We start from the raw sequence: 20,787 nt of genomic DNA, 5'->3' as shown, positions 1-20,787 counted from the left end.
AAGTGAAAAAATAAGTGAAGAAGCGAAAACTCACCAGAGGTTATCTGATATTATTCGGACCGGGAAAGCCCACCTAATTTATATGTTTCAGGAGAATTCCTGAGGCACGTTCTTTCAGGCCGGTTATGAGCAATTGACCCCTAGTGGTTGTTTCATGCGGGTTGTGGTTACTTCCAAGCGGAAAAGAAACCTTCGGGCCAAAAACCTGCAGTTGGGTAGAGATTTGAGTGGATCTTGCATCCACCAGTATAAATGTAGCGCCACGCACCTAATATAGCTTGGTATCGTTGTTGCTTGTCAGAGCCGAGTTCTAATTGCGGTCATAAAACCAATCCCTGTCTTAAGGTCTTAAGGAGACCATGGGGTTAGGTCCAAACGACGGTAAACGCAAAAACTGTACCATATTTTTCCCATTACGAAAACAATTTGTAGATCACTCAAGCCAGAAACAAACGATGGATATGTGTAGTATGTGCCCAATAATAAGCAGCAAGAGCGAGTCTATGTGAAAGCAAATGGCTGATGATCCTATCGCTATATTTTAAAAACTGCATCTTAAAATTTAAAATATTTAAATGGAAATGGAATTTAGAATTTGGGGGAAGTGGTAGGTCAAACAGTTTCGACGGCGAAATCCACAGTTATTGAACACAGCCTTTTTGAACTTACAAATCGTCTTACCATAAGGTCAAAGCTCATACTGTAGAAGACAATGATCTTGCTAGCATTCATGTATGCCTCAATATTCCTCAAGGGAAATATCTATGGTAGAAACAGAAGACGTGATAGCCCCTGTCTCAGATGGAGCGATGGTGTAGGCCAGGACGCCAGACAGCTTTTAAGAATATCGAATTGGTGGACGTCCGGTTCCAAACCGGAGTGTTTAGGATTCTTTACAAAAGCATGCCAAGACCAGAGTGGAAGGGTTGTTGTGCCGTTGGTGATTATGATGAACAAACAGGTTTTAAACAAATCCTCAGCAAATACGTGTACTTTTGGGTAATCGTATTTAAAGTTCCCTCAATGCCCTCTGTTGACCAAACTTTCGAAGTGTTCCTTGATCCTTTCTAGGATTATTTCAGCTTCAGCCTTTCCGACGGCAGTAGATACGCAGGCACATCCATCCCCCTTGGAAAATTTCAATACAAGAGAACATTTATTATGCAGGGATGCTATATAGAGGTTGAACATCATTGGACTTAAAAGGCGTCCTCGGGGGATGCCGTTGTGTAACTTGGACCCTATTATCCTTGACACCCATAAAACAACGTCCGCAGGAAAACGGAAACGTGACATTGTGTCATAAAAGGTCGCAAGATCCACCTTTCCATAGGCATTCTTCGCATCCAGCACCACAACCAGAACCTGGTGATTTCTCCCTTTAGCTATCGAGATGGGCAACAGAACGTCATTAATGCAAGCAGACGAAGATTTGCCTGCAGCATACGCGTAACAGTTGGCCGGTAGGACTTAATCATCAATGAAACTATTGATACTAACCTTGATCATCGAATTTAATAGTTAGGCAAACACATTAATGAGCGCGATAGGACGGTAACTCGTCAAAAGTTCAGGGTTCTTTAGAGCTTTAGGAATGGATACTACCCAAATAATGGACCAATCCTCCGGTGGGATCAAATTGCACCAGATGAGGTTATGCCTCTGTGGAAAACCGAGAGGACTTCTGGCGCCAACTAGTGTACACATTGATAAGTGATGTTGTCAGCACCAGGGGCAGAGGCACGCTTGTGCTTGAGCAAAACGGCACTGAGCTCTTCTAAAGAGAATGGCAGAGACACCATAGGATATTTGAGGACATCAGGAAGAGAGAGAGGGAGAGGGGCTATATTGCCCACCTAGATAGTCGAGATATCCAATATTCTTCCTTAGATCCCAAGTTGGGCCTCTTCAAAAAAAGGAAAATTTCTAGTTGTGGACCTAGTTCTAAAATGTCTGTATGCGATTTGTTCCCTTTTAAAGTAAAACTTAAACTGTGGAGCCCATCACTTCTTTGGTTGGCCAGCGTGTTTAATGCAAAGTCTAGTTGCAACCGCAATTTCCCTTTTCAAAAGGTTCGTTAGAGTAGGAATATCTTCTTGTTGTACTAAGTTGCTGATCTGCACCTTTTACCTAATCGAATCAATCTTGAATTTAGGAGAGACATTGGGCACCTGCGTGGAGATGCATATGGGAGTGTGGTAGCTATTAGATATTAACCTCGTAATGAGGTTCCACTGCCAACATTGATTGGCAGAATTAGCAAGAGCAATGTCCAGAACCGAGCTAATTGGTTTGACATTGACGGTGAGTTGTAAAAAGTAGGCATACTAATATTAAGGAAGATAAATCAGGACCTTTGCCATTGCTGAGGTAATCACTCAGGTTGATGGATCTGGCATTCAGATCTCTCATGGTGAGAACGTTGTCATATTTTTCACAAAAAGTGGGAAGCCTGCCAACACCGTGTTAAAATCCCTTTTGAAGATGCTGGGAGCGAGAGAAACCGAAATAGTAACAAAATTTGAAGAGAGGTTGACGGTTTCCGCTATGACGACGTCATCGACGGAAACATAGCTGACTTGGCGGAAGCGAATGGATTTACGGAAAGCCAAAGTGACACCACCATAGCTGTCCTAACTAAACTTAGCAATAAGTTAAATCCAGAGATTTAACCGTATCCAAGTTTTAGACAAGGCAGCAAAAGCGGATGTAGCGCTACTAATGCGTCCGGCAACATTAAGTTCGATGTCTCCGTCGGCAGAAACCATGCTTCCTAGATATATAAATTGGTAGATGTCTTGAATGCCGTGCCCATTAATGAAGATAGGGAGACTGCGATTGTCCGTCAGACTGAGAACCTTGATTTTGTTGGTGGTCATCTTTAGTCCAACTCTACTTGCCTCTCCCTCCAAATCCAGAGATGTTTGGCCAAACTCCATGTCGTTTTTGAGGGAACACATCCCAGTCCATAGTTTCACTTCTTCCGGATAAGGCGACATGAAGAACGTCACCGATAACAAAAATAAATAATATTGATCATCATCATTATCAACGGCGCAACAACCGGTATCCGGTCTAGGCCTGCCTTAATAAGGAACTCCAGACATCCCGGTTTTGCGTCGAGGTCCACCAATTCGGTATCCCTAAAAGCTGTCTGGCGTCCTGACCTACGCCATCACTCCATCTTAGGCAGGGTCAGTCTCGTCTTCTTTTTCTACCATAGATATTGCCCTTATAGACTTTCGGGGCGGGATCATCCACATCCATACGTATTAAGTGACCCGCCCACCGTAACCTATCGAGCCGGATTTTATCCACAACCGGACGGTCATGGTATCGCTCATAGATTTCGTCATTGTGTAAGCTACGGAATCGTCGATCCTCATGTAGGGGGCCAAAAATTCTTCAGAGGATTCTGCTCTCGAACGCGGCCAAGAGTTTGCAATTTTTCTTGCTAAGAACCCAAGTTTCCGAGGAATACATGAGGACTGGCAAGATCATAGAATTGTACAGTAAGAGTTTTGACCCTATGGTGAGACGTTTCGAGCGAAACAGTCTTTGTGCGGAATTCATCATCGTAGCTGTTATCGGTTGTGATTTTCGACCCTAGATAGGAGAAATTGTCATCTCCAAGTTGTATTCTCCTATCTTTATTCTTCCTGTTTGACCAGTGCGGTTTGATGTTGTTGGTTGATTCGTCTTCGGTGCTGATGTTGCCACTATATATTTTGTCTTGCCTTCATTGATGTGCAGCCCAAGATCTCGCGCCAATCACCGCCTGTTCGGTCTGGATGAAGGCAGTTTGTACGTCTCGGGTGGTTCTTCCCATGATGTCGATATCATGAGCATAGGCCAGCAGTTGGGTGGACTTAAGGAGGATCGTACCCTTTGCATTTACCTCAGCATCACGAATCACTTTCTCGACGGTCAGGTTAAAGAGGACGAATATCGATATCAAGATATAACCCTGGCGACTTCCACTTTGAACCTCAAATTCCTCTAAGATTTTATCTCCTTCAGCACATGACATTCTGCGCCATAATATGTCGCTTTGATTAAAGCCATTAGTTTGTCTGGAATGCCCCTTGCGTAGAGCATTCCAGATACACTCCCTGTACATGCTATGGAAAGCTTTCTCGAAATCAATGAAGAGCAGGTTCAGCGAAGATCTAAATTCCGCGCACTGTTCTAAAATAATCCGTAGGGTGTAGAGCACGCAAATACCGTCCAATTTTCACACGTTCACATGTGTGCCCCCACTATCTGGGGCCGTCGATCGGAAATTGGATGAGTTGCAGCTCTCCAATCCTGCGAGAATTAAGCGAATGTAAGCGAGCACCAGATGGTGATCCCTTTAGAAGTCAATCTCAGCGCGTTCTACATCTGCTACTGATCACAAAGTGGTTATTCTGTATGCTCATATGGTGGCGGTCAGTTGAAATGCAACTAACTTTCTGGAAGGCTCTGTGTTCAAACAGTGTTCCATCAATGATGATTTGCAGAAATCCACAAACCTTCCACCATGATCATTATCACCGCCAAGATCGTGCTTCTCCATCACATGACCGAACAAAGTTTTGTCAGCATCCTTCTATGCTATATTGGAAGTCTGCGTTGGTGCATAGCTTTTTCCAAATCTGATGCTCCGTAACCTGGACCGGAATCTTGCAGTTAGAAGTCTGCGAGAAACCGGCTCCTTGGTCAAAAGAGAGCGCCTTGCGATAGCTTGGCTAGCTTTTTCCATAGTACAAAAGTATATTGCCGCAAGAAGGAGAGGAGTACTCTCTCGAGTATCACCATGTTACTTCGCTTAGGCACAGAATGTCCTGCTTATATCTTTAGAATTCCCGCCCGAGTTGGAGAAACCGAAATTTCTAGGAACTCACACTACAGGTGTCGAATGGCGTACGCACATTCCCGAAATCAATCGATAGCCAACTTACTTTTCATTGCGAATTAGTTGTGTATTTGGAAAATAGTACACAATCGAAATTAAGTGTAAGTAAGTGGGATTGTGAACTTTTCTGAAGTTTTCTTCCATCGAAAACCGCCAAATAAATTACATTCGAAGCCTGTACATAATGTGTGTAGCACTCGAATATCCAGAAGGAACGCACAATATTTCCGAGTCCGGTCAACAGAGAGGTATGAACGCCCTTATCGACGAGAAACTTCATTGCACTTAGGTGCTAGCGAAATTGTATGGTTAATTTTCGCCACTTTTTCTTTTAGGGTCGCTCTACTCGGAATTGGCCATATTCTTTTCATTCTCCCGACCTATGATAACTTCTTCTTACGGACATCCTAGAGACAACTCGTGAATCTACTACTAATCGCAATTTAGTTCGTTCACTGTTGAAATCCGGTTGACTTAGCAGGCTCACTCTTCAAACCGTTTTCCACCAATGGTAAGGGTCGGAAGCTACAGAAATCCACAAACGTCTCACCGTCATCGTTGCCAAGATGTCTTTGCACATCATATGCGCGAGTGAGGTGTTATCGAAGTCCATGCTGGCATTCAGATCTGCGTTAGGATAACTTTTGGGAAACCCCTTCTGGAATCCAATCAGTTGCTCACGGAAGACCTCTTTCGCCTCTATATTGGAAGTCTCCGATGTTGCCTAATACTGTGCAATTGAAATATTCATCGTCTTGGTTATACCGCATTCAGTGGACTCCCAGGCAATGAGGGCGTACATTAAGCATTAGTCCGATTGTGAATCCATGCTTACTTTCGTCACGCTTAGTAAAGTACAATAGTACAATGCCACAGGAGTGATAAGAGTGCCGTCTACCTTTCAACCTCACTTGGTCCCACCTCATTTCGCTGCAATTTTATCTCGATTTTGAAAAGAGGAACATTCTGGTCTGGTCTTTCTATACCCTCGTCTTTGTGGGGGCGAATAGCATTTCAGTAATAAGAAGGACAGTCGAAATTTGCATATTGCTAGCCTGAATACCCCACAAAGGTGTACGCGTTCTTTACTAGAGAGCAACTTTTCGCATTTTCTTTCCAAATACTCTATGAAATATTCGTCCCTACTTTTATACAATTTGTGTGCCGTTACTCATCATCTTCATCAACGGCGCAACAACCGGTATCCCATCTAGGCTTGCCTTAATAAGGTACTCTAAACACCCCGGTTTTGCGCCCAGGTCTACCAATTCGATATCCTGAAAAGTTGCCTGGCGTCCTGACCTAGTGCCATCGTCCCATCTCAGGCAAGGTTTGACTCGTTTTCTTTTTCTACCATAGATATTGCCCTTTTAGACTTTCCGGGCTGGATCATCCTCATCCACACGGATTAAGTGACCCGCCCTGACGCAACCGACGGTCGTGGTATCGCTCATGGATTTTGCTGTCATGTAGGCTACGAAATCGTCCATCCTCATGTAGAGGGCCAAAAATTCTTCAGAGGATTCTTCTCTCGAACGCGGCCAAGAGTTCGCAATTTCTCTTGCTAAGAACCCAGGTCTCCTAGAAATACATGAGGACTGGCAAGATCATAGCCTTCTATAGTAAGAGTTTTGACCTTATGGTGAGATATTTCGAGCGGAACAATTTTTGTAAGCTGAAATAGGCTCTGTTGGCAGTCAGCAACCCTGCGCGGATTTCATCGTCATAGCTATTATCGGTTGTGATTTTCGAACTTTCGAACGAGTTCAATTCGATATTGTTGTTTCTTTGTTCGTTCAGGCTGACGCTGTTACCATGTACTTCGTCTTGCTTTTATTATTCTGCAGTCCGAGATCTCGCGCCGCCTGCCCGATCCGGATGTAGGTAGACTGTACATCTCGGGTCGTTCTTCCCATAATGTCAGTATTCGTCACCATAGGCCAGTAGTTGCTTGGACCTGAAAAGAATGGTTCCTCCTGCATTGACGTCTGAATCGCGAATCGCTTTCTTCAGGGTCAGGTTAAAGAGGACACATGATAGGGTATCCCTTTGTCGTAGACCGTTGTTGATGTGGAATGGTCTGGTGAGTGATCCTGCTACTTTTATTTGGCCTCGCACATTGGTCAGGGCAGCTTAGTAAGTCTTATCAATTTCGTCGGGATTCCGAATTCTCTCATGGCCGTGTACAGTTTTACCCTGGCTACATAGGCGGCCTTAAATTCGATGGAAAGATGGTGCAACTGATGTCCATATTACAGCAGTTTTTCCATTGCTTGCCGCACAGTGAGATTTGCGTGGAGTGAAACTTCTTTGGTATGGGCCAATGATATTCTGGGCGTATGGGCTACCCGCCCTAGCGGGATAGCGGAGAATATCTTATAGATGGTACTCATCAACGTGATACTTCTATAATGGCTGCATTGTGTACCTCCCTTTTTATGTATGGATAAGAGGCGATAATGCTTCGTTGCCAGTCGTCAGGTATTAATTCGCTGTCCCACATCTTGAGAATCAGTTAGTGAACCGCTTGGTGTATTTGGTCGCCTCCATATTTAACCAATTCGGCTAGTCCGTCGATTCCGTAATTTTTTCTAACGAAACATAAGTATTTATAGTATCAAATAAAAGGGATCGATTGGTACTTTTCAAAGTCGGTACTACTTGTGACATCAATCTTAAAAGGGGGCAGTTCGGGTGATAGAAGGAGGTTTTTTTGTTTTGCTAACACATGCAGAGCGAGATATCACCAAATTTATTGAAAACCTGCTATGACTGACAAAGCAAATCAAAGTCGTATCTTTTGTGTAAATTTTCTACAACGAAACAACGAAAATCAGTATCACACTTAAGTGAGTAGTGCAAGTAAAACCACTGTACATTCAAATATTTTCCCCTAATATATATGCGTATTATTTATCCCTTGGTATACCCCACTTTTCGTCTGCGTACCGCGCTATTTCTGAACCGGCCGTGATGTTAATCGCAGGAGTGACTACCATTTCTCGTCTTGCTAAGGAACGTTAAGCCATATGTAAACGTGAGGGAAAAGAGCCCAGGGAGGTAGTAGCTCGTGAAGAACGGCAACGCAGATTAAATAAGCGGCAACTCTCAAAATGCGACAAGTAGCATATGGATTGCGCAGCTCATTGGTAACTTAGCTGCGTGGCTGAATCGGAAGCATGATGAGACTGACTATTTGGAGGTTTACAGTCTTACCTGTATAAGACTAGGAAGGCAAGATCTCTTGATTGTGTGTTTTGGAATAGGGTTGTAGATGATGCTCATCATACTTTTTTTCTTATGAAAGGTGAGATGGGATTCATCAACAACTTTATAAAAACACAGGGGATCTCTCTTCACACAATTTTATCGGGGAAAAACTAAGGAGCGTTGTTTGGAGTTGTTTTGCCTGTTATCTTCGACTTCTCCTTGTTGCAAAAAATATAGAGCTCGATCGGTGGAATGGCCGTACGGCAGAAAGTTTTCTGGATTAACAGTTCCCTTCATCCCTTTTCTACCATTGTTGAAAGGAGTCCCCTGATGCGAAGGCTTTCGAAGGCGGGAGAGCCTTAATAATATTGATTGATCCTGGCGGCCTTCGCGTTGGCCATCAAGTTTTTCTGAGATTTTACCACGTGCAGCTAGTGGCATTTTACGCTATTATATGTCGGTCTGATAATAGCTATTAGTTTCCCAGAAATGCCGTTCCTGTGGAGAACCCGAAACAATTCAGGTGAAGCGAAGATCTAAACTCGACGCACTATTCCAATATGATCCATAGTGTGTTGGTGTCGTCAATGCAAGAGGATGTTAAGTGGAAACTAGCAGCAATATACCTTTCCCACTGTTGAACGACGACCGTGGGTGGTCGTAGCTCTTCAAACTTGCGAGAAGTTGCGGACTCCTAAGCGACTAAATTTTTGTCCATTCTCCCGTACGTATGATTACATATTGTTATGAACATCCTGGAGACAACTCTTGAATCTATTACTATTCGCAATCTAGTTCGTGTACTGTTGAAACCCGGTTGACTTAACAGCCTTACTCCTGAAACAGTGTTCTACCAATGATAAGGGGTGGCAGTTATAGAAATCCACAAACGTCTCACCGTCATCATTGCCAAGATGTCTTTCCACATTATAAGTTCGAATGAGGTGTTAACAAAGCCCATGCTGGTATTCGGATCTGCGTTAGGAACACCTTTGGGAAACTTCTTCTGAAATACAATCAGTTGCTCACGGAAGATCTCCTTCTCCTCCATATTGGAAGTCACCGATGGTGCATAATACTGTGCAGTTGAAATATTATTCGTTTTGGGTTGGAATCCCGCAGTCAGTAGACTCCCAGGCAATTAGTTCAACTCCGAATCAATGCTTTCTTTCGTAACGTTTAGTAGGGTACAATAGCACAATGCCACGGGAGTAATGAGAGTGTTGTCCAGTGTTCCACCATTCAACCTCGTTTTATTCCAGCTTATATAGCTGCAATTATATCTCGAGTGGAAAAAAGGCAAGCATTCTTGGGTCCCTCAATACCTTTGTCTTTGTGTCCTTGTACAATAACAGAAGGTTTAATTAATAGGTCCTTACCCGAGGTATCGACAGCATTCCACTAACAACAAGAGTAATCGAAATTTTCATATTGCTAGCTGGAATATCCGACAAAGGGGTCGGGGTGCTTTACTACAACTGCTTCTAAGATTTTCTTACCGAGATTCGAGTCATCTGTTATCACAAACTCTATTAAATATTCGTTTTCCTTTTATACAAATTTTATGTCCTCACTAAATTGATTATTTTAAAAAGAAAAATGTTAATATTACATACTTATTGAGCTTGTTCCTGGCACCCGAGCGGACCATTACAAAAATCTTTACGGTAAACTAAATACTCGGGATGGCGAGAGAGATCTGTATCGACTTTCCACAAGTCGAAAAGAACGCACACAAGATGTTGAACACTTCTGCTGCGTTAATGATAAGAACAGTACTTTGCTTACCAACCGTCGAGCCGCAAGGGATAGATGGCGAGAATCTTTCGAGCAGATTTCAACTGAAGAATTTGCTTATCCTCAACTTCCACAATCATTGCCGACAATTGGACCAGTTCCACCTGTCAGAGCAACTGGTGCTCAGAGGTGGCGGTGAGGAAGACGGGGCGGTAACCCTGTCGGCCAAACCAAAACCAAGTGGCCGAGTAAAACCTCCATAGTGGTGGCGCCGGGAGACGCTGTACTCACTTTGGTTTGCCGGCCGTGATGCAGTAGGGGAATGCTCCAAAGGCGTAATTAGGGCGATCAGACCCGAGTCTGCACGGGGACACATCTGAAGTGGCAAATTGGTCGCGAAACCTTACCACGGGTATACTGGTACCATGCGAACCGGGAAAGCCCCTGGACTCACATACTTCGGGGAACTCCTGTTGTATGTGAGGACAGCTCGGTTATTTGCGGTTGGCCCCCCTAGTGGGAGTTTCATGGTGGTTGTGGTTATATTCAAGCGAGAAGAGACCTTCGGGCGTGGTGGTGCGTTTCAACACGGGTGCCTTACTCTTTAGTTCGGTAGAGATTTAGGTATGTCTTGCATCCACCAGTATGAATACTAAGCCATGCACTTGGTATAGACTGGTACCGTTGTTGCTTGTCTCAGCGGGGCTCTGAATAATAATATAATAATAATAATCGTTGGCGCAACAATCCATATTGGATCAGGGCCTTGAAGTGTGTTAAAACACTTCATTCAAGACCGTAACGGTACACTACAGAATAGTCTGTAGGAGGCAACGTGGTCAGCATTGCGCTCGCCCGAGATTATTACCTTGATTTGACTCAGGTACTCATTCACAGCTGAGTCGACTGGTATCCGACGTCAAATCACGATTAAAATTCCACTGCCACCAGTGAGATTTGAACTGCGACATGACACGATATCCGGACACTGATTGTGGTCACAATATCAATCTGTGTCTGAAGAGGACAGGTACCTACGTTAAACACTCAAGGGCTTAACTGTCAGCGCAACTGAAGGGCAATAAACCGAATGAAACGACATCCCATCTGAGCTCTGGAAAACGAAGAGCTGGGGTCTAAGACTGTGGCTCAGTGAATTCTTTAATCGGGTTATTTAGGAAGGAAAAACACCATCTGACTAGTAAGAAAGTACCACAGTTTCAAAGAAAGGTAGTCCAGCAGAATATTCAAATTACCGCCCGATCCGGTTGCTTTCCAATATCATGAAGATTTTTGAACGCGTTCTTGACAAACGTATTCGCGAAATTGTTGACATAACCGTGAATCACCCCGGATTTGTCAAAAACTGCTGAACTACTGACGTAATACACGCTGCGCGGTTACTCATAGAGAAACACCGTGAAAAGCATCGCCTTTCTGGATCTAGAGAAAGCGTTTGACCGTGTGCCACACGAACTCATCTGGTATGCTTTACGACAACACTTAGTGCCAGAAGAACTCATGCGTTGGGTTCAACTGCTCTACTATGATCCATAAAGTAAAGTACGAAGTGTGGCGGGTGTATCAAAACCGCTTCGTGTCTATGTTGGTGTTCATCAAGGAAGCGCCTTCTTACCACTCCTCTTTGTTCTTGTTAAGGACACCGTCACACGGGACACACAAAGTCCAGCGCTCTACACACTGCTTTATGCAGATGATGTTTTCCTAGTATCTAATAGCAAACATGATCTCGAGAAACTTATATATAAAAATGGGATGATCGCCTCATACAACACTGTCTCAGATCGAATTGAACAAGACTGAATTTTGACGACCGATCCTCATGAAATAGGCACAGTCACTGTTACCGGCAGTGATCTGCTTAGAACTGAGTGATTTAAATACCTCGCGTCAACGCTATCAGCCAATGGAGAACTGCGTTGTGAAATTGCCTCACGCATTAACGCAACCTGGATGAAGTGGCGTTCCACAACTGGTGTTCTTCGTTGTTTAGGATCTGCGGGATCCTAAGTCCCCATCCACTTGATGGTGGACCGGACTAAATGAGGAGCAACTTACTCCCTCGTTTTTTAGTCCATGGATCCCTAGTATGGGAGCGTAGCACCCCAAGCATTAAGAATTGAAAAAATCAAAAATTTGACTGACGGTTTCGTCCAGGGCAGAGGCAACTCATCAGACGGTGTTCTTTGTGATCGACGTATCAACCAACGTCTCAAATCTAACATTTACCGTAATGTAATCGGCCCTGTTACCCTCTATGGTTCTGAGTGTTGGCCGACTATAAAAGAAAATGAACGGCGTCTTGCGGTAATGGAGACGAAGATGTTGCGTTGGGCTAGTAACACATTTTGATCACATCCAAAATGAGGATATCCGCGATCGTTATGGGGTTGCACCGATCGTGGAAAAATTGCGAGAGAGGCGTCTTCGATGGTATGGTCACGCAATTCGTGCTAACAACAATTCACTTGCCGAAACAACGGTGACTTGATACGCTGGATGGGGATTTAAAAGCCTCAAGATTGCACCCAGATCAGGCATTCGATAGAGCTAAATGGCGAAACCAATCACGGCGAGCCGACCCCGTTTGTGAACGGGACAAAGGCTAAAGAAAAAGAAAAAGACATGCTTATTGAGGATACTAAATATGCTTGAAACAATACTTTCCTCCCACCCTAGCGTGTTAATTGTTGGTCAATTCAGATTTAGTTCCTCAAAATCCACTACATAAACAAAGTCATAACTCGCACTCAACTGGTAGAAAGAAGCTAATCTTCATCTTAGTCCTAAAAGTAACTTTGGAAAGATTATCAAACTTTTGTCATGGCTTTTCAGAAAATGATATTCCATAACCCATATGTACTCCCAGTCCAGGCTATATCGTGGGTACGACTATCTAGATATTGAGGGGCTTTCTTGCAGACTGTCTCGATTTAACTCTTACTTTCAAGTCTCTTATTCAATCTGGAAAGTTATACGTTAAACTTTTGCCACTTCATCTGTTCAATGCTCCTTCTGAGTCGGTTTAAAGTGGATGAAAATCGTTTCAAGAAAAGTTTCCCAACAACAAGCTTTGGTCTGCAAGTTTCATGAATGGCAGGCAATGTTTATGTTATAGGTCCTTCCTTTCGGCAGGTGTGTAGATGGAAACGTTTCCTTTGGTTAGCTTTGTCGTATCTCAAGCGCAAACTTAATTAAACTAGTACAAGAATGAAGTACTTCATGGGGTTATTGCTACGGAATAACTCGACGGAAATTTATTTCAATTGAGTTTCTTTGAATTTTATTGGGCAATTATGAAATGATTCGAACGTTTCAAATTTAGCTTTGGTTAACGAATAAAATGCTCAGGATATTTTCGTTAAATATATTTCGAGGAAATTAATTTTCATCCAAACCTCTCAATTCGCAGGTATTTGATTGCCGATATGTAACTACAACGAGTGGAATGTTTGAGGCAATTTGCAACCACATCAAATATGCCACAAATCGGGGCAACCTCAGGTGAGTCGATGCTCGATGTACATTTTGCTTACCTTTAACTGCTTCTGCCACAATCCGAAACCACGTTGACGGTACTCCCAGTTGCTCCTTTCGTTGTAATCACACTGACCATTAAATTCTCGACTAAGGGAGTTGTAATTTTCATCCCTCAACAGGTCAGCCATTACGATATTCCCGCAACGAACAGATGGACGCCACGACTACCGAATTTGGAACAGTCAACTGATTTCGTATGCTGGCTACAGAAATCCAGACGGAACAATTCTCGGTGATCCACTGAATGTGGAATTCACAGAGGTAAGTGGCTTTGTTTTCCTACCGTGACTTTCCTTCCGGATTTTATGTACTTTTTACTGTACATCGATTGCTGGAATTTGCGGGGAGTGATTCATTGGATTTCTGTTGTTCTTGCAGGTCTGCATCAAACTAGGATGGAAAAGCAAAAGGACTGCTTGGGATATTTTGCCTCTTGTTGTGTCGGCCAATGGGCATGATCCGGATTATTTCGATTATCCACCAGAGCTTATAGTTGAAGTTCCATTACATCATCCCACGTAAGATAGCATTTTAGTTATTTGCTTACATCAACAACATTTTTTTCCATTGGTTGCTTTTTTGGTTTGTTTTTGGATAGCTTTATGCTAGTCTCAAATAGCGTATGTATATGAATACTTAGACCCAATATGATTGAAGGAATTACTTCCGACTACAAGGTACCTTCACAAAACAACAATTTTTTGTGCCCAAACTTTTTTGAAATTTTTGAAAGCAAAAATTAGCTTATCTCCTACATTTATAGAAACGTAATAATTGATTTCATTCGAATGTCTCCTTATAATATTTTCCCGGAGTAACTTTAGAGCCGTTAGATAGTTGATTTATTGGATTCATCCCCATGAAATCGTTCATATGATAGTGAAGTCCTGAACGAGCAGTGTCGGATAAACCAACAAAATTTCTTTAAAATCTTCAGAATGAACAGATATCCTTTATAGAGGAAACAGCGCGAATTGTTTATCATTTTAGTTTATGATATGTTTCGACTTGATTCAAATGACCATATCATTCCGAAAGCCGGGGGTGAATCCAGAAGAATATCAGATTCCGAGAGTGATTAATGACAGATGGAATTATACGTTATAGAAGGTGAACCAATATTTATACTGGCTTCGTAAACATATGTGTAGTATGAGGGCATCATGCAGGAGATTGTTTAGTTGTTGAGCAGAATTGGAGAGCGTTTTTAAGAGACGGGTGTTATCCTACTTTTATGAGTTTGCGGTGTGAATCAAGGGCACATTACTAAAAGATGGAAGCGACGTTATTTTTTAGATCCGTATCTTCATCATCAACGGCGCAACAACCGGTATCCGGTTTAGGCCTGCCTTAATAAGGAACTCCAGACATCCCGATTTTGCGCCGAGGTCCACCAATTCGATATCCCTAAAACCTGTCTGGGGTCCTGACCTACGTCATCGCTCCATCTTAGGCAGGGTCTGCCTCGTCTTCTTTTTCTTCCATAGATATTGCCCTTATAGACTTTCCGGGCTGGATCATCCTTATTCATACGGATTAAGGGACCCGCCCACGGTAACCTATTGCCTATGGCCAAAAATTCTTCGGAAGATTCTTCTCTCGAACGCGACTAAGACTTCGCAATTCTTCTTGCTAAGTACCCAAGTCTCCGAGGAATACATGAGGACTGGCAAAATCATTGCCTTGTACAATAAGAGCTTTGATCCTATGGTGAGATGTTTCGAGCAGAACAGTTTTGGTAAGCTGAAATAGGCTCTGTTGGCTGACAACAACTGTGCGCGGATTTCATCATGGTAGCTGTTATCGGTTGTGATTTTGACCCTAGATAGGAGAAATTATCAACGATCTCAAAGTTGTATTCGCCTATCCTTATTCTTCCCGTATGACCAGTGCGGTATGATGTTGTTGATTGTTTGGTTTTCGGTGCTGACGTTGCCACCATGTACTTTCTCTTGCCTTCATTGATGTGCAGCCAAAGATCTCGCGCCGCCTGCTCGATCTGGATGAAGGGAGTTTGTATGTCTCGGGTCGTTCTTCCCATGACGACGATATCGTCAGCGTAGGCCAAAAGTTGGGTGGACTTAAAGAGGATCGTACCTCTTGCAATTTATCTCAGCATCACGGATCACTTTCTCGAGGGCAGGTTAAAGAGGACGCATGATAGGGCATCCCCTTGTCGTAGACCGTTGCTGATGTCGAATGGTCTTGAGAGTGATCCTGCTGCTTTTATCTGGCCTCGCACATTGGTCAGGGCCAGCCTGGTAAGTCTTATTAGTTTCGTCGGGATACCGAATTCTTTCATGACCGTGTACAGTTTTACCCTGGCTATGCTAACATAGGCGGCTTTAAAGTCGATGAACAGATGGTGCAACTGTTGGCCATATTCCAACAGTTTTTCCATCGCCTGAACCACTTGGTGTAACTGGTCGCCTCCATATTTAACCAATTCGGCTGTAATTCCATCGGCTCCTGGCGACTTATGATTTTTTAGGCGATGAATTGCACGAACTCGCCGATGTTCTGATTTATCAGTAGCTCACAAAGTACTCAACGCATCGTTCCAATATACCCATTCTGTCGGAAATCAGATTTCCCTCTTTGTCTCGGTGGAGTGAGCATCGAGGTGTATAAGGCATCCTGTTGACTTGTTGGTAAAACTTCCGCGCCTGGTGCGGTTGCTCCCTGTACTTTTCTAACTCACAGACATGTTGGTTCTCCCAGGCTTCCTTTTTCCACCTGTGAAGTCGCTTCTCCGCTCGACGGAGTTCATGATAATTCTCTGCGCGTGCCCGCGTTCTTTGAGAATGCAAAATTACTCGGTATGCGGCATTCTTCCGTTCCATTGCTAGCTTACATTCATCATCAAACCAGCCGTTCCGACTCATTTTGCGGCTGGGACCAAGTATATTTGTGGCCGTATCAATGATAATGTTCTTCAGGTGGTTGTGAAGATCATTTGTTGATACTTCATCTCCAGGTCCTCTATTGGCTGCGGTTATTGCGGCATGCATTTCCCTCTCATAGGTGTTGCGGAGGGCTGTGTTGTGGATAGCTTGAATGTTAACTCTGACCTGATTGTCGGAGGGGATTCTGGGTGGTGTTATTATTCGAGCTCGGAGCACCATGCCAACGAGATAGTGATCCGAGTCTATATTGGGCCCCCTATATGTTCTGACATTCATCAAGGCTGAGAGGTGGCGGCGTTCGATCAACACGTGGTCAATTTGGTTGAAAGTGATCCCATCTGGAGAAGCGCACGTATATTTGGGATATATGAAACAACCCACAAGTGGGTTCGTATAGGCAAAAATGGATGCAATATACGTCTATGCTTGTTATGCTCCAACACTGACGTTGGCTAAATTCGAGTACATGTTGAATTTTTCATCTTGGACGCGAAAGGACGAGAGACTAAAACTTATCACCGGTGACTTTACTTTTCGGTCCTTCACTAGCGGGCGATATGTCCTGGAACGTCGGTGAACAGTACACGCACAAGTCACGTAGCAATCATCTTTGATCTGAAGAACAAGCCATCAGGGTGGAGAACTGTTTGCCCAAGAATGAGGAAAACGTTAGGTTGGTTTGTGAAAGTAATCGTTGAGCAAACATTAATAGATGTGTGATTGGACCAGAACACGCGTACTCTCGGGGATAGTTCTTCATATCAAGGAGTACATCGCGGGCAGTATGCCGACTCATCCATGCCGAGGCGTTATACTTCCCTAGCACGCCTAACTGCTAACCCTGAACTGTCTGATCTCTTGATCGGCCAGACGAGCAGGACAGGCAGCAATGAAGAAGTGTGTCCTATAAGTAACTTTGGAAGAAACCGTAAGCTAGCTACACAGTCGAAGCAAGAGGGACTGCTGAAAACAATTAGCAGCAACTGGCGGATTTAAACTCATGGAGAATCACTTACAGGGTTGTAATGGAGTGATTCAAAAGCCAGGCATCTCTGCATATTACATGTGCCAATTTCCTACTGAAAATTGTTCAGAGTCTGTTTCTTTAGTAGGACACGAGCGATAACAGTCTTCAGAGGACCTTTGTTGTGTCTGTAATACGATGATAATGAATCATCTCCCTGCAGACCTATATGCCTATTGGACGCCATGGTAAAAATGCTGGAGTGAATAATCTATAATTGACTGCTTATCAGACCGACAATTCGGTTTCTGTGAGGCTAGAACAACCGCCGACGCCATCGTGGTTACTGGCATAGCTACAAATGCAATGCAGGACAAGTCAAGTATTGCGCAGAGATTACCTTTAACTCAACTTGGCCAAGTGGAACCTGGTAAGGAGATCTTTGCGGTCGATTGGTGTAGTAAGTTACTTAACTGCACTTACCGACAGCTATCTATGGAAACAAAGAATACATTGTCTCTACGGTGTCCCACAGGGCTTTGTGCTGTCCTTAACATTCCAGTTGCTTGCCACAATAGTGGATTACGCCGATCACATAGCCGTCGTTGTTGCTGCATTGTATCCATCCGAAGCAATCGCTGCTATAAGGAAGTAACTGAAAGATGCAGGTCTTGCATTCCCGGTGGACAAAACTTCATTACTTCAAAACCAGTAGTCAAATACCTTGCAGTGATGATAGATGTTAGGTTGCTAGAAGCAGCATTTACAGCATGTTTGAAGTTTAAGTGGGTTAAAATCCCACATGTCATATGCAGTGTCTCCAAGATTTCCACCTCCGCAAAAAAAAAAAACAGATAGAAAGGCAGACAGATAACCAACCGATTTTAATAAGGTATTGTTTCACGCCAAACCTTAAAAAATGGCGCTTCATGCATGAATATGGAATTTAGGAATATTCTATCCCTCACTTTTCCGGAGCTAAGTTTTTTTCTCCCAGGGGTACCCTGTGGGTTTGCGCTTAAGAATGCACTCAAAGTCTTCCCTGTCGTAAGAGGCGACTAAATGGGATACAAATTTATGATCTAGTAACCTGCCAATTTCGAAATATTACTGTTATGGAAACGTCAAGAATGCCTCGAATAAGGGCTGATCTCATGACTATGACCTTCTATTGAAAAGAAACTATAATTACTTTCTGGAATATGCACACGTGTCTCTGCAATGATAGTGAGGGTCCTCAGAATAGTTGCTGTCCCTAAATTAAGCGAGAATTTCAAAGATATAAGCAGGACATTCTGGGTCTAAGCGAACTAAGATTGTGGGACTCTGGAGAGTACTCCTCTCCATCTTGCGGTAATGTACTTTTGTACTCTGGAAAACCGTGCGGTATCAGAAGCTTATCCTGTGTCGAGTTGTTTGCTGGCGCGTTTTCTTCATTGGGAAGGCCTTCCTGGCAGACTTCTTACTGCAATATTCCGATACAGATTAAAGAGCATCACAATTGTACGGTGCTCTGCACCAGCGGTGACTTCTGATATAGGAGGATTCTTTCTGCGAGCAATTACGCACTGTTCAGGAGAGGCTTTCCAAAATTGACATTGTGATCGTGATAGGAGATCTGAACGTCAAGGTGAGCTCTAAGAACACACTACTCGGACATGTGATAGGGAACGATGTAACGATAATGGTAGAGGTTTGTTAATTTCTACAACTTCCATCGCTTTGTCATTGGATACACATTGTTCGAGGACAGAGTTTTCCATAAGGTCAGTTGGGTTTGAACCGATACCGTACGAGCAATCAGATTGACCAGAGTAATAGGATTAGTGGTAGTCTCCTGAATGTAAATAGATCACCATCTGATGGTCGCCTAAGCTCGCGTACGTGTCGCATCGGCTAGTTCTAGCACGGCTGGAGAGCTGCGACCCACCTCCCCCTCCTCTCAAGTTCAACGTCAACCACGTATATGATCCAACTGTCGCTCCACTGTGGGGGTAGTTATCTTGTTCGGTGTCACTGAGCAACCCGCCTGAAAACATCGATGAGTATTGGGCTCCCATTGAAGCTTTCGTTTTCTTGGGTGGTACGCAGATCATTGGCCACGTATCGAGAGGGCATCATCAGATCTGACTCACAGCGGAATTATGGAAACGAATCGATAAATGGAAGGGTTTGAATGCTCTATTGAGGCTGCAAGTGATGCCGGGCGTAACGTGCTCGAACGCAGGCACCGTGCGAAACCCTGGGAAGTTCACCGTAGTCTGCGCCGTGACAAAAGGAATTTGCTATTATGCTGGTCAGGAAAGCAAAAGGTGCTGCAGGACGCAATGATTTCAGAAGTGTATACAGATCATAAACGAATTTGCATGTGATCGCAAATCTTTCGATGTTCTTGCGGAGAAGTCCGCATGCACGATGACGAGCAGCTGAAAAGGTAGAAGGAACACTTCATCACGATTCTCAACTGTGTCTTATTCAGTGAAATTCCGCCTCTTGTGAATAATATGGCTACTTGCCGTTACATGGAGATATTGACTGTTTTTCCGAAAACTTATCAGACGTGCTCCATGTTTGATGGACATTCGAGAGAAATTAACAGATATTATCAGAGCGACATATGATGGGGTTAAATACCATGTGCTGCATTGATGTAAAATATCCAAAGAATTTCAGGTTGCAGGTTAAGTTCATCAACGAGAATTTTGCTCCTTGTTATCGGTAGCATTCATGCATTTCATGCCACCTTGCCCGGAGGACGTGGAGGAATTCAATGGGACATGAGATCTTTGCGAAAACACCACGGCTACGCTGGTGTCATCTGTTTGCTTTCTCACCGAGTCATGGCCAAATTGCTCTGAATTCGGAAGAGAGGCAAGCAGATTTACACTGAAGGTAAGCACCAACAAAACGAAGGTTTTCAAGTTAGCTGGCCATCGCACTCTCCCTATCTGCACTGGCGGGGAGAGAATCGAAAGGGCGATTAATTTTTATATCTAGGAAGTCCGGTTTCTGCCGACTGTGACACTGAACTGCATGCTGTCCGACGCGTTAACAGTGGTAGATCCTGAAAATGCAGCTATTTCAACACTAAGATCACGTTGAGACTATTCCGTCCTAGTTTTCTTTCTGTGTTGCTATTTTGGAGTTGCACATGGAAAGTGACCCCCACCATCACTCGATGGCTCTAGCTCATCAATTTTACCAGCGGCGTATCATCAGGGAACGCTTGCCTGATACTATTTCAAACAAAGACCTGGGTCCAGAAAGTTCAGGAAAATATAGCGAAACTTTCCCCTGCTCAAGAAGACAGTCACTCTTGTCAAAAATTTGCAAAAGGGAATAAAGAATGCGCTGAGTAATAAGTTTAAGTTATATTTGAGTACAAATTTCAGTAGTTCTCTAGATATTCCATTCAGCCTGGTGCTTTTTCAACATTCAACATTGGACAAAACTCCAGGTTCTTCGCAGTGATGAGTGGGCTTTTGTCAGACGTCAGCTTGGATGGGGTGACG

General features: G+C 43.7%; 1 protein-coding gene across 2 annotated transcripts in view; it reads left to right on the top strand.

Annotated features, from left to right (window-relative positions):
* Positions 1-20,787, top strand: part of LOC119651134 (nitric oxide synthase) — a 359,499-nt gene that overhangs the window by 171,454 nt on the left and 167,258 nt on the right. For both annotated transcript variants that reach the window (XM_038054529.1, XM_038054528.1), the window contains exons 5-7: positions 13,278-13,369; positions 13,525-13,666; positions 13,784-13,923. In XM_038054529.1, the coding sequence (XP_037910457.1) occupies positions 13,278-13,369; positions 13,525-13,666; positions 13,784-13,923 (374 nt within the window). The remainder of the gene's footprint in view (positions 1-13,277; positions 13,370-13,524; positions 13,667-13,783; positions 13,924-20,787) is intronic.

The sequence above is a fragment of the Hermetia illucens genome, chromosome 3 (assembly GCF_905115235.1).
Source record: "Hermetia illucens chromosome 3, iHerIll2.2.curated.20191125, whole genome shotgun sequence".
Lineage (NCBI taxonomy): Eukaryota > Metazoa > Arthropoda > Insecta > Diptera > Stratiomyidae > Hermetia > Hermetia illucens.
Note: the sequence above shows the minus strand (reverse complement) of the source record. Positions and strands in the feature narration are given on the sequence as shown.